The sequence below is a fragment of the Copadichromis virginalis genome, linkage group LG5 (assembly GCF_057382275.1).
Source record: "Copadichromis virginalis isolate Kocher_CV1m ecotype Utaka linkage group LG5, C_Virginalis_male_GT1.1, whole genome shotgun sequence".
NCBI classification, from domain to species: domain Eukaryota; kingdom Metazoa; phylum Chordata; class Actinopteri; order Cichliformes; family Cichlidae; genus Copadichromis; species Copadichromis virginalis.
In genome coordinates, this window is record NC_140622.1 from 34,482,536 (window position 1) to 34,496,503 (window position 13,968).

At 40.2% G+C, this 13,968-nt stretch overlaps 1 protein-coding gene across 2 annotated transcripts; it reads right to left on the reverse strand.

Moving 5' to 3' along the window:
• Positions 1-8: 8 nt before the first annotated feature.
• Positions 9-8,968, reverse strand: smpd2b (sphingomyelin phosphodiesterase 2b). Of its 2 annotated transcripts, none has more exons than XM_085457492.1 (11): positions 8,787-8,968; positions 5,976-6,089; positions 5,787-5,883; positions 4,573-4,649; positions 3,941-4,034; positions 3,247-3,336; positions 3,073-3,155; positions 2,788-2,920; positions 2,245-2,349; positions 1,984-2,161; positions 9-1,509 (listed from the first exon to the last, which is right to left on the reverse strand). In XM_085457492.1, exons 2-11 carry the CDS (start codon positions 6,023-6,025, stop codon positions 1,085-1,087), a joined length of 1,332 nt encoding a protein of 443 aa, XP_085313618.1. In that variant the 5' UTR covers positions 6,026-6,089; positions 8,787-8,968; the 3' UTR covers positions 9-1,084. The 2 variants fall into 2 exon arrangements, with proteins under 2 accessions (XP_085313618.1, XP_085313617.1); XM_085457491.1 differs by lacking the exon at positions 8,787-8,968 and adding an exon at positions 8,364-8,611.
• Positions 8,969-13,968: the final 5,000 nt, after the last annotated feature.

Here is a 13,968-nt window from a genome sequence, read left to right on the forward strand (position 1 = left end):
GCAGTTCATAAGCATGTGCATAAAGTCTTTATTATTGCTTTCATGATCATGCCCATCACAGTTTCCAGTTGGAATGAACATCAAGTATCTGAAATTCTATAAATCATAATGAACTTAAGAACTGTGAAGTGCTTCTTCTTCACTGAGGTGAAAGTAAACGTTCAAACTCTTGAGTTACAACATGGTATTTTAGCAATATAACATATTAAGCAATCTCCTAGCAAAACTATAGGGAAGTGGTTCACCAGGTTAATCAACAAAGTGCACTGCACACTAACTGATGTATTCTGTTTTTATTTTCTACGGTATATTGTGCTTTGTAAAAATGTGACCAAAAGAGGTCAAGGTCAAGAGCAGAACATTTTCAGTATTTTCAATCTATACTTGAACATATGAGAGGAGTGTAGATTGTCTTTAAGATTAAGACACTATAAACAGAGAGCATGACAAATGATACATGCATACAGACTTGGTTCCTTTATCTACAGTACAAAGGATCCTGACGAGTGCTGTTGTAGAGGAAAAATATTACTGACTGAAACGTAAACCTCCTACATGTGGAGTGTCTGTGTCTTCTATTGCAATGGAAACCACAGAGCTACTTTCTTCATGTATTTAACACATTAAAGACCCGGTCAAACTCAACCTGGAACCATAATCTCTGTGCAGTTGATTATTAAACTCAAAAAAGGGAAGCATTAAATTAAAAACAGAAAAAAATGGTCCCGGTGAATCTACTGGTGGGTGGAATGCAAATCGGACCTGAGGCTAAAAAACACAAATGGTCAGACTTAATGACCTTCAGCATAACAGCACAGAAGCATTACAGTACATTTGTATATTCTAGGTACATCAAGTGAAATCTAGGTGTAATAAAAGCCTACAGATCTCTATATAAAAGTATATAATGTCAATGCATGTGCCCTGCACTACTTTCAGAGAAGCATTTCAATTATGATTGATTCTGCAATATGAATATAAATCTCCAAAACTAAAATATTCAGGGGAGCAAAGCTCCTCACATGTTCACTATAAAAGTGACTTCAAAGTCGCCTTTACCACTTTGACATTCTTGGCCTCTGCATTACTCCTCTGGCTCAAAGGCACCGGGCTCCTGAACCTCTGGGGGCCTTCCTGAGGGATTATGAAGTTGAGCTAGACAAAAGCCCTTAAGCTTCTCTTGCAGACTACCTATACCCAGCCTCATCTGGTCTTCAGCCCCCTGAAGTGATTTCAGCTCCATTGTGTAAAAGATGTACAACATGGAGGTGGTCAGCAGAATGGCAAAGCACAGCACAGCCAGCAGGTAGAAGGAGGTACGAGGGAAAGGCTGTTCTGCTCCCAGAGCTAAGTAGGGCACCGCGGCGATGACCAGCTCCAGGAACAGCAGAGCCAGCCCCATCACTCCAGTGCGTGCTGCTGTGTAGCGCATCCTCTCAGCACAGTGCAAGCCCACTTTGACTTCAGTGCGGGCCTCAGTCACAATGTCAACCAGTTCAGCCAGTTTCCCTAAGTCCATGAAAGAGAGACAAGAGAAAGAGTGGAGCCTTTATACCAGTACAAAGCTGGAGAGCAAAGCACTGCAGAAAGTGTTGAAGAGTCAAGCTCTATACTGGACAGGATTATTGTTACAACAGAACATTAAATATTCACTGTGCTCCATGTTATTTAACCCACTGTTCCTGGCACAATTTAACCATGGATGAAATTACAACATGTGGCCTGGAATAGTCCTTTTGGAAGAGCAGCCAGAAAACAAAACAAAACACCAGCATATACTTAAAGCTGGCAATACAGCCTGGCTACAGAGCTTCACTAGGGCTGTTATTTCTTTTTCTTTCTTGTCTGACAGATTAAAATTGCTCTGATAGGTAAAAGTGGAGGAATCAAAATGGATTTTCCATTGAATAATTTATACCAAAGTAATTCGACAATCAATCACCTTTACACGAAACAACCTGCTGGCATGGAGTGTGCAGATACCTGTAGTAGAGTCCTTATTCTTCAATTTTCTGTCACTTCCTGTTTCAGCCGGAGTGTGCGGCTCCAGCCTCAGTTCAGCAGTGAGAGCTTCATGGTCGGAGTATGGGAAAGGATGGTTGGGAACGGAGCCTTTGGTAGTGGACATGGAATCACAATGGACGTCGGCTTTTGAAGAACCCTGGGAATAACAAGAGGGCAATCATGCTTTAGCAGTTACATGGCTTTATAAAAATCATCAGATGACATGCTGCTTTCACTCACCTTAAATAGTATGTAGTCGATTCGAATCCCCTTCTCAAAAGGTACAAGCTCCTTTTTACTAATAAAAGGGTTGTCTGCTATAAGAGTCATACCATTCTCACATCCCTGCAAGAAAAAAAAAAAACTTGCTTAAATTCAATTTACATAAAACCAAAGTGTAACAGAAAGCTGCTTCTACTTTTACAACCCTGGCATTTCTTGAATAATACCATTTTACTTTGCAGCTCAGACCTTAAGATATGAGACCACAATGACACAGTAGCAAAGCTACTTTTGAGCCAATCTGTTGTGTGCAGCTCTAAGAACCACAATGAATAGCCAAGACTTTATGGTCCAACTTCCTATTGCATCAAAATAAATGTGTTAGAGCCTGCATAACTGCATGCATGGCAACTCTATGACTGCCACTGTGCCTCGTATTTCAACTTGAAGTGATGTAAATTTAAATGCACTAAAATCTGCAAGGATCTACATAAATAAAAACAGGTACTTGATTTCATTACTGCACTCACTGTTTGAATACAGATTAATACTTCTACATACATCAAATTTAGCTGTTTCTAAATAAGAGTCTTGCAGTCCAGTGTAAGCCCTCAGTAGTCTGTTCCCAAGGTCCTGAGGGTGCATGTTGAGGTCACCACCAACAATGACCACATCTGCACCAGCAGAGGTGTGGCTAAGAAGCACAGGAAAAAAAACAAACAAACAAACAAACAAACATGTTAGTCATTGTATTCTACAAACTAGATAAATGTTACTTGTAATATTACTTCAAACATTTTAGTAAATATGTAAACAAATATAAAGAAACAAGCAAAGGCACACTACCGAATGAACTGCTGCAGCTCCCAGGCCTGAACCACTCTGTGAGGTAGATAAGAGTCCTTCTCTCGGGAGTACTCTGCATGCAGCTAAAATCAGTACACAAGGACAACAGCACATTGATCAATAATAGAAAATCATGTACAGTTAGGGCTGAAAACTGCTGTTATGAAACCTTACATGAGTGACATAGACATTTGCAGTCAGGCTGCCGAGGTTTAGGATAGCCATGCCAACAGCTTTACCACCAAACCAGTCTCCATGGTGAGCCTAATTAACAAGGAAAATTACAACTGCGAATAAACAGTGAAAACGAAGGGTGATATGAGGAGTACAGATAATTTTGCATGAAGCCAATGCAGGGGAAAAAAAGTTGACACTAATACTGTCGTGCTATTAGGGTTTTGCCAAAAAATTGAATTCTTTGTTACATATACTTAACTACAATCCTAAAAAAAACCCAGCTATTTTTAGTTTGGTATTTACCTAAAATTTGTTGCTCCTGGTTCTGCCGCATGTTTTATTTATTTATTAAAGTTGTGCATTCTCACATAGAGTAATAGCAAAAGAAAAACAACTAAAATTACTGCTAAAAAAAACTATTTTCGAAGTATGTGAATACAGTAATTAAAATGAGCTACTCCCCTAATGTCTACTCAAAAAGTCTGTTCACAAATTTATACATCAATGACAATTTCACAATATATTTAATACAGTTAAAGCCTTTTAGCATAAACAAGTAATTTTACTATTGTTGACGCAGTGTTTTACTTTGGTGAATTTTAAAGGTGCAACTCTTACAGAAGATTTTTTATTTGTTGATAAACACGAGTACAAGATACTGTTTTCTCCATCTCCAGCTCTCCAGACTTACCATGTAAGGATAACCATTCAGTGAGTAGCGATAAAGAAATGTGTCGCGGATTCTGTGTTTGGAGAAAATGGCCAGTCCACTGCCTATGACGCCACTGCAAAAGAAACATGTGACAAAAAGTTATAAATAATGACTCATATACTTGGTTTCCATGTAGTTCGACAGTAGCTTAGTCTAAGTACAAATCGGTAGTATCTGCAACAGATGTGAGAACTTATCTATTAGAGTTGACATTTTTGTGAGCTACAGAGGGGATTAGAAAGGTAGAACCTTAGCTTAATCACGGTCTTGTTCTTTGGTATGGAGGTCAAGGAAGAATTAAGGAGAAAAAGTTAACCCTTGATAGTTTCAGTGAACCACACACACACACACACACACACACACACACACACACACACACACACACACACACACACACACACACACACACACACACACACACACACACACACACACACACACACACACACACACACACACACACACACACTTACTTTACAGAGATAAAGACATTATGGCCTTTTGAAGATATGACCAATCACGACCTTTAGTCTCAGACTGAGATGTTCAAGGTTAAAAATTAGGGAAACTATTTCACAGTGAGCTTTTGTGTGAGACGGCAGAAACATTACCTTCTGAAGTAATGAGAGTGAGGGTGACAAGAAGCAAGTTTCTTTTTCAAGAAGAGATAGTCTTTCTCACTCCACACCTGTAAAAACATTTGCATGTCACTCAGAAAGTTGAATACCACACATTATTACGAGTATTTACCCATGTCTAATTTTAATTTATAACTTATGGTCAAATTACTTTCATTGCACTGCAGCCTACAATTTGTTAGGGACTGTTTGTAATTTTAAATCAGTCCAGATGAGACTGAAGTGTAGACTTTAACCATGGCAAGTTGAGGCATGTTCCCTTTTTGATTCACAACAAATTAAGCAGGAATTGAGTCCAAGCATTGAAATTTAAATCTTGTATGTTTTCATTGGCCTCTTGTATGTTGTTAATGCAAGTGAAGGAGGGTGAAACCAAAACAAACCAATGGGTGGGACAGCAAAACATACAGGTGTAGCAAAATCAACAATATGATATCATTTTAAAAAGAAAGAATACACTGGCCAGCTCAGCAGTACCAAAACAAGTCTTGAGGAGGCAGAGGTATCATTATCAAGGTCATGAATAGAAACTAGCTGTACAACGAGCTATTGTTGATTACACAAGATTAGAGAAAGACCAGATTAGACTTTGTCAGAAAATGTCTACAGGAGCCGGCATAATTCTGGAAAAGATTCTTTGGACAGATGAACCCAAGAGTAACTTGTGCCATGATGACTGGAAGTCAAAAGTATGGAGAAGGAAAGGAACAGCTCATGATCCAAAACATAGAATATCTTCTGTCAAACAAGGTGGAGGCAATGCTGTGGCATTTATGGCTGCCAGTGTTTGATAACGTGACTGCTAAAAGAATTAGCACTCTGAATTCTAAGGTTTATAGGGTTGTATTCTGCTCAGATTCAGACAAAAGCTGTTAAACTGATCACAAATGATGCTGCAAAAGCAAACAAGAGTTTCTGAGGCAAAGAAATGAGATATTCTTCAACAGCCCAGTCAGTCCGAGGCGGTGCCTCTGAAAATGGGAGACTATGTATAAAAATAGGTGTAATTCCTGTACATCAATCACATATTGAATATTTTATTTAAAATCCACTGTGGCGGTGTACAGATGAGAAATTTTTTAAAAAAAACATGTAGTTTCCCAACACATGTATGGCCTGCAGAGTCTCTGTTTTTATCAGAACAGTGAGTCTGCAATCAACCGTTTTGTAAGCTGGCTTCCACCTACCTCTTGCAGTAACACAATATCATGCTGTTCCTTATACAACATTTCACCAATCATGGCATAGCGCTGTGGACAGTATTTGCTTAGATATCGGATCCCCCTGCAAAAATAAAGCGCATGGAGCATGACTTATTTTTTAATGGGTGTATCACAGCAATGCATTAAGAATCTCCACAAACCACAGCCACTGACCAGCAGTTCAGAGAGAAGACCCGCACTCTGACAGAGTCCATGTTAGACATGTTGGCGTATCAGTGAAGCTTCAAATCAGGAATGTCGGCTCACGTGAGGTGACTAGGATGGATCCTAAAGTGTCACATAAGAACAGTTGTTAGATACTGCCTGAGCTTCACTGCCAATGTAGTTAGCTGAACATCTGGGTGTGCTAATACACCCTATAAATACACAGGCAATAAGGAAAAAAATCTGGATAAGAAGGGGATATGCACATATCCAAATAACACAGAAATAAAGGTTGAAGTGACAAAAATTAAAATTAATAAAAAAACCTGCTTGGTAAGCACAAAATGTGAAAACGCAGCACACTGCAGCCTGACTGGCAGCTGACACGTTCAGCAAAATTGTTACTGACAACAGTGTAAACAGTTTGAACAGTTCATGTGAAATGCTCAACTGGCTGTGTAATATTACATATTGATAAAATGTGCAGATGTGTTTTTGCAGCTGTGTATTATTTATTTTTTTATATTGTAGATACATATTCTTTCTTCCTGCACTATCATCCATCTGTAGGCTAAAGACAAATTTATAATATAGGGCAAAACACATGATTAAAAGCTGACCTAGGCAGAACTTACTATGTCACATGTTAGGCAAATTTTGCAGTTTATTTTCCTTTTTCTTTTTAAAGGAGACAAAGTTGGAGTACAACTTGCCTGCCGATTGCTGACATAGCTAGAGAGAAAAGGGGAAAGCAGCAACGCAGTGAAAGAATCAAAGGGTCAGAAGCATCATTGCTTTAGCCCACACAAAACATGATAGTAGAAGCTTATAAACTGCCTGGCCAAAAAAAAGTCGCCACCTGGATTTAACTAAGCAAATAGGTAAGAGCCTCCAATTGGACAATTACAGCATGGGCGATTAACTTTCAGCTGGCAACAAGTTATTTAACCCCAACTGGTGCAAGGAGTTGCTTCTTATTTCATAAACAACCATGTCGAAAGACATCTCGTGGTCGTGGAAAAGACGTTAGTGTGTTTGAGAAGGGTCAAATCATTTGCATGCATCAAGCAGAGTAAACGTCTAAGAAGATCGCAGAAACTACTAAAATTGGGTTAAGAACTGTCCAATGCATTATTAAAAAGTGGAAGGATAGTGGGAACCTATCATCTTCGAGGAAGAAATGTGGTCGGAAAAAAATCCTGAATGATCGTAATTGGTGATCACTTAAATATCTGGTGAATTCAAATGGAAGAAAAACTATAGTAGAACTCAGGGCTAGGTTTAATAGTGAAAGCAAGATCATTTTCACACGCACTTCAATTTTCTAGGAAACATAAAGATTCTGACTCTGGAGCAATGGAAGAAGGTCATGTGGTCTGATGAGTCCAGATTTACCCTGTTCCGGAGCGAGGGGCGTATCAGGGTAAGAAGAGAGGTAGATGAAGTGATGCACTTATCATGCCTAGTGCCTACTGTACAAGCGTATGGGGGCAGTGCTATGATCTGGGGTTGCTGCAGTTGGTCAGGTCTAGGTTCAGCGAAAGTATATGCTCCACGAATGAGGCCAGCTGAGTACCTTGCTATACTGAATAACCAGGTTATTCCATCAATGGGTTTTTTTCTTCCCTGATGAAGCGGGCATATTCCAGGATTCATCAGGCTCAAATTGTGAAAAAATGGTTCTGGGAGCATGAGACATCATTTTGACAAAAGGATTCGCCACCACAGAATCCTGACCTTAACCCCACTGAGAATTAATGAAAAAAAAAAAATGCAACACTGGATGGAAATAAATATTTTGACATTGCAGAAGCTTATCAAAACAATGCCACAGGGTGCCTAATCAAAGCTAAAGGCGGTCCAACGAAATATTAGACTGTGACCTTTTTTTTGGTGGCCAAGCAGTGTAGCATAAATAAAATATACAATGTCCTTGATATTTAAAGACTAGCATTAGAAAAAAGGTTGAACAAGGAAGAGGGCAGGGGGTTCTACACCAACCACAACAGCTTAAGTGTTTCTATTAAAACTCAAATGTGCCCAAATCATTCAAAGTCTGTTTAATGCAGAATCAGTGAAGAAATGCAGGTTGTTCTCAGTGTTATGGCAGGAAAAGCAGATAATATTCCCGGAACACTCAAGAAGATAACATTTTAGATACCTCGGTACTTCCACTGCTACACTAGGAATGCTTCATTAGTGGAAATTTGATACTATGTAGTATAAAAGTCAAAGTGTTAATCGCTGGTAGGTAAGCGTAGTTAACTAGTGAGTGTAAATAACTGCTAGTAAGTTCCAGATATCCGTTTAGCTAGTCTGTAGAAGTGAAGTTGGGTCTAGTTTCCGTTAGCCTGTTGCCGGTTTTTATATTATGATTTATTAATTGGTTTAACTCACCTCGAGTCTGTTGACGTTAGCTGAAGTTAACTGGGCCGTTCATGCAGAGATGCGTCGTAAATTTATACAAAACACTTCCTGCTGCCGTACTAGCTCACTATCACTGTTACCCTAAGTAATAATAATGAAGACAGCACATTGTCTGTCGGTCGGCATCTCACGAAGTGAACAGACTTTAATGGCATTCAACGTTTTACATTGCTGCGTGGGTTTCCTGTCTATGTAAAGTCAGAAGGAAATAAATAATGGTTATGACCTCCGGTTTTATTTTTTACCACAAAATAAAACCAGAACATCAGTATTACTATTTTTAGCGAGAGGAAATATCTCATGTGTATTTAAAATAAAATAATTGCTGGTATAAATGCTTTGTTACACGGATTTCATTTTAAATATCCCAAAAATTACATTTTGTAAAAGTACCTTTATTTTGAAAACCTTGTTTCCGGACTTAGGCTTCCTTGGCCGCGCTCAATTGTGGGACGTGAAGTTCTTTAAGACAAAAACCATGGAATCAGTTGAAAAGGCGCTCAGACTAAATTAAACCAGTAAAATGAATATATTTCAACCATTTAAAAACTGCTACAGCAAAAATGTGTAAGTATTATGACACAAACAAAAAATCTAAGGAGTAAATGCAATGGCACAGCTAGGGGTGTGCTTGTGCAATATGACCAAAATCTCATATCCCGATATAAGAATTCTATCGTCCCGATAACGATATATATCACAAAAATGTAGCATTTTCTCTAAATTCTGTGAATCTCGGGCAGCTTGACTTGCGTGAAGTGTTTCCAGCTGGGCGTCGTGTACCTGGAGTCGAGTGTTTTAACCGATGCATGAAACTATACATTTTTAGACATAAGTTGTAACGGCTGCCGTTTTCTTTGTGAGTAATGAGTATTTATTACACGGCGTGCTGCGGGGAAAAGCCTGTTCTGACGTTTGAGTCTAAGGTTTATTTTTTAGCACCCGGCGGCTCTTTTTTACTTCTCATCCGTAAATAATCTGCTCTTTCACGTGATTCAGTTTATTTTTGAAAAGTCTCAACAGGATCTTGAGCTTTATTGTGAAAGGTTTATGTGGAACATAAACAAGTGGACACGCGATGCTGTTACCGTCGTTGTTGCTAACCACAACGCATAAAAAACGCGCTTGTCCGTCCATAGTGTGGTTATATAAAATATAAAAGAATAAGAGAACTTTAAGAAATTAATATAGCCACTAGAGTGACCATCAAAACGATGAAAAAATATTGCCGTAAAGAGTTTATTTTGCGACACCACGAAACAAACGATAGCGTAAAATGAAACGATAGATGTTTTTATATTGTCATCCGATATATATCGTTATATTGAACAGCCCTAGGCACAGCAATAAGTCAGGTGGTAAATAAGTCAAGTGAAACAGAATCTGGAAAAATGGGTGCGCTAATGCTCTATAAATACTCGGGCAATAAGGACAAAATATGGAGAAAGTAAGGGAAATACACATATCCGAATATCACAGAAATAAAGGTTAAAATGACAAAAATTTAAATAAATAAAAACTGCATGGTAACACAAAATGTGAAAGCCACAGCAGGCAGCACTCTGCAGCCTGACTGGCAGCTGATAGGTGCAGCAAAATTGTTACTCACAACAATGTGAACAGTTCATGTGAAATGCTTAATTGCCTGATTAATATTAGATATCAAGTCAAGTCAAAAAGACTTTGTCTATCCCCATGGGGGGACATGCGTATGTGTGTGTGTTCCGTGTTCAGCCGAGAGAAGGTGTCCCTTCACCCAGTTAGACAAAAGTAAACAATCTTCGGTCGACGCGGGTGGCCATGAATGAGGGGGGAGAGAGTCACAACAAACAGTCTTATTATCTAAGGAGAATTTGTGATTCCCGTCAGCTTTTGCCTTGAGCATCCAGCTGGTGCCAGGGGGGCCGCATGAGATGAAGATGGTAGTTGTTTTGGTTAGTCCGAACAAACTGCTTCCAGTTTTACAGTAGGTCTAATGTCCGTCACTGGTCACCAGGTCTCTCAATTCCCGTTGTTCTTCTTCAAGATCTTATCCATATAACAGAGCCATGAGCTTCTTCAAGATCGCATCCATATTGCGTAATAAAAAATACAGTGTGAGTGCTCACAGCACTGCCCATCGTCTATCATGTCAGCCAGCTTTGTGGGATTTTGAACAGCTGTAGCTGCTCCTTGTTCTTCAATAAGCCAGGTCCGAGCCAGCTCCATTCAGCCAGAACTCTGTTATCATAGTTCCGAACTGGTAGATGTCGTCGTTCAATGTCCTCCATCGAGAGTGTTGCCAGACACACGACGCAACCGACCATCGAGTATCTGGCAGCAAACGTCTCCGCAGGACAATTGGGCTCTCCCAAGCCCAGGAGGATGTCAATTCCGTTAAGGGACCAGTTGATCAAATCCATAATTCTTCTTTAGGTTTTTAGAGAACAAGTCTGGGAGACTCTCTTAGGATTAGAGAATAAGCGAGACTATACAAGACATGAGAAGCCAAGCAGGAAAGATAAGGGAGAGGGGGAAAGTGCGACCGCCTCCTTCAAGAGCCGAGAGAATGATAAAATTTGCAAATCTTTTATTGGAGCTGTGTATTATTTTTTTTCTATGTTGTAGATACACATTCTTTTTTTTTCTGCATTATCATCCATCTGTAGGCAAAAGACAAATTTATATTATAGGGCAAAACACATGGTTAAAAGCTGACCATTGTAGTTAAATCTGTTAACTGTCATAGGCAGCTCCATATTCCATACTGCATTTCGTTGCCCTGTACCTGTGCATGTGCAATGAAAATAAAGTTGAATTCTATTCTATTCTATATTCAATATTCTTTGTCTATTATATTCACTATCGCTACTCTGTACATGTCCAGTCCATCTCAGCCCTTCTTCTTTAACTTCCTCTCCAAATTGTTTAACCTGAACTGTCCCTCTGATGTAATTTTTAATCCTGTCCATTGTGGTCACTTCCAATGGAAATATGAGCTACCTTTAATTCCTCTTCTCTCCAAAGCATGCCTGCATTTCTTCAGGCTCTATTCCACCTGCTCCCACTCGCACTAAAGATCGCAGTGTCATACAATGGCTTCATACTTTCTCAGTATGAAGAAAGATCCATCCATCCATCTTCATCTGCTTTATCCGGGGCCAGCAGCTGAAGCAGAGAAGCCCAGACCTCTTTTTCCCCAGCCACCTCCTCCAGCTTATCCGGGGGAACACCAAGGCGTTCCCAGGCCAGCCGAGAGATATAATCTCTCCAACGTGTCCTGGGTCTTCCCCGGGGCCTCCTCTTGGTGGGACATGCCCGGAACACCTCACCCAGGAGGCATCCTTGTCAGATGCCCGAACCACTTCAGCTGGCTCCTTTCGATGTGGAGGAGCAGCGGCTCTACTCTGAGCCCCTCCCAGATGGCTGGACTTCTCACCCTATCTCTAAGCCACCCTTCGGAGGAAGCTCATTTCCGCCGCTTGTATCTGTGATCTCATTCTTTCGGTCACACAGCTCATGGCCATAGGTGAGGGTAGGGACGTAGATCGACCGGTAAATTGAGAGCTTCGTTTTTACACTCAGCTCCCTCTTCACCACAACGGACCGGTGCAGCGTCCGCATCACTGCAGCCGCAGCACCAATCCATCTGTTGATCTCCGGCTCCCTTCTCCCATCACTCGCGAACAGGACCCCGAGATACTTGAACTCTTCCACTTGGGGCAGGAACTCTTCCCCGACCTGGAGTGGGCACTCCACCCTTTTCCGGCTGAGAACCATGGCCTCAGATTTCGAGGTGCTGATCCTCAGTCCCGCTACTTCACACTCGGCTGCGAACCATTCCAGTGCGTGTGTTAAACAATCTGGTTAATAAGTCCACTGCTCTCTCTCGTAGACATCTCCCCCACATAGGTCATCTGGACTAACCATCTTTTTGGCTTCAATTCTCTTCATAGCAGCCTTCACTTCCTCCTTACTTACCCTTAGCAATCCCTGATTTTGTAACTGTCCACCATCTACCATCATCTCTCATTTTCTTCATTTATCAGTTCCTTAAAGTACTCCTTCCATGTTTGCAGCAAACTCTTTTCACTTATTAGCACATTTCCATGTCTATCTTCAATCACCTTGACCTGCTGCACATCATTTTCAGCTAGATCTCTCTGTTTAACCTGTCATTAGTCCTTTTCTCCTTCCTTAGTATCCAGTCTCACATACAACACACTGTAAGCCTTTTCTTTTGTTCTCCAGCTAGCCTTCAGTACTCCTACTGTCTTCATGTCTGACTATATGGAGAGAGGAGAACCTTCCAGATAGACAACCATTTCACCAATACAGCTGCTGTGTCGTACAGCAATGAGGCACCAAATTATGTTTATTGGAAAGTGAAAATTTTGACTCATCTGCATTCACGTTGAGAAGAGAGAAGATTGTCTTTAGTGCAGTTTGTGTGTTTCTTTTTGCCACATTTATTATCCAGTGAGAAAAGGAACATTTTCTCTAGACTGAGATTTTTGATCTCCTAGCACCAAATAAGGTAAATGTTTTTCCCTTTCCTTTTTCTACTTTTGCTCAATTGTCATCAGTTATTTGTGTTCCAGTTTTTTCCCCCCGAAGGACTCATTTAAATTTGTTATTAATTATTTTGACCAATTTAACTTTCTCATGCTTAATAGACATATGCAAACCCTGCCTTCACATACAAGTATACAAGCACTCCCACTATCACAAGCACTTAGATTTTCTAAACTTCTCTTTCTCACTTATAATTCCTTGCAAAAAAACCCAACAACAGCATTTGATATAGTGTATTAGTCAACCAATCATATTTGTTTGCTATAATAAATCAATCAATAATAATTGAAATATAAATACTTTTATCACACTTTTTGCACAGCATTTTATCATGAACTGGTTAAACAGGACCCTTCATCATTCATGTGATGTCTAGATGTCAGAATCAATTAACGTAGTTCAGTCTTTCTTTGTCCAGGTGGTCTGCAATGACTATTTAAATCCTGCAGATGTTGCTATTGAGCGAGACACCAACAGTGTCACACGTGTAGACACAATAAGGGCAATATGCAACACACCCCATGAGGTATCATCTACCCATCACTAACCACTACAGTGAAGCATGGTGGTAGCAGTATCATGCTGTGGTGATGTTTTGGGTGGGAAGAACTGGGAGTTTTGTCAGGCTTGAGGAAAAGACTAATGCAGCAATGTTCAGAAACATCTTTAATGATAACCTACTCCAGAGTGCTCTGGACCTTGGACTGGGGTGAAGGTTCATCTTCCAACAGGACAATGACCCCAAGCACACAGCCAAGATAACAAAGGAGTGGCTTCAGTACTATTCTGTGAATGTCCTTAAGTGGCCTGGCCAGAGCCCAGACTTGAACTCGATTGAGCATCTCTGGAAAGATCTGTTAGTAGCTGTACGTCCCCATACAACCTGATGGAGCTTGAGAAGTTCTGAAAATTAAAAGGGAGAAACTGCCCCAAAATAGGTGTAGCTCAAAAAGACTGAAGGCTGCAATTGTTACTTCAACAAAGTTTTGAGCAAAGGTTGTGAATACCTATGTAGATGTTA

Excerpts from the sequence above, each read along its gene's own strand:
- smpd2b (XM_085457492.1), bottom strand. The coding sequence starts at position 6,025 with ATGTCTAACATGGACTCTGTCAGAGTGCGGGTCTTCTCTCTGAACTGC. Across the intron at positions 4,035-4,572 it reads CACTCTCATTACTTCAGAAG|TGGCGTCATAGGCAGTGGAC; the intron begins GTAATGTTTCTG and ends TTTCTTTTGCAG. Across the intron at positions 1,510-1,983 it reads GAATAAGGACTCTACTACAG|GGAAACTGGCTGAACTGGTT; the intron begins GTATCTGCACAC and ends TCATGGACTTAG.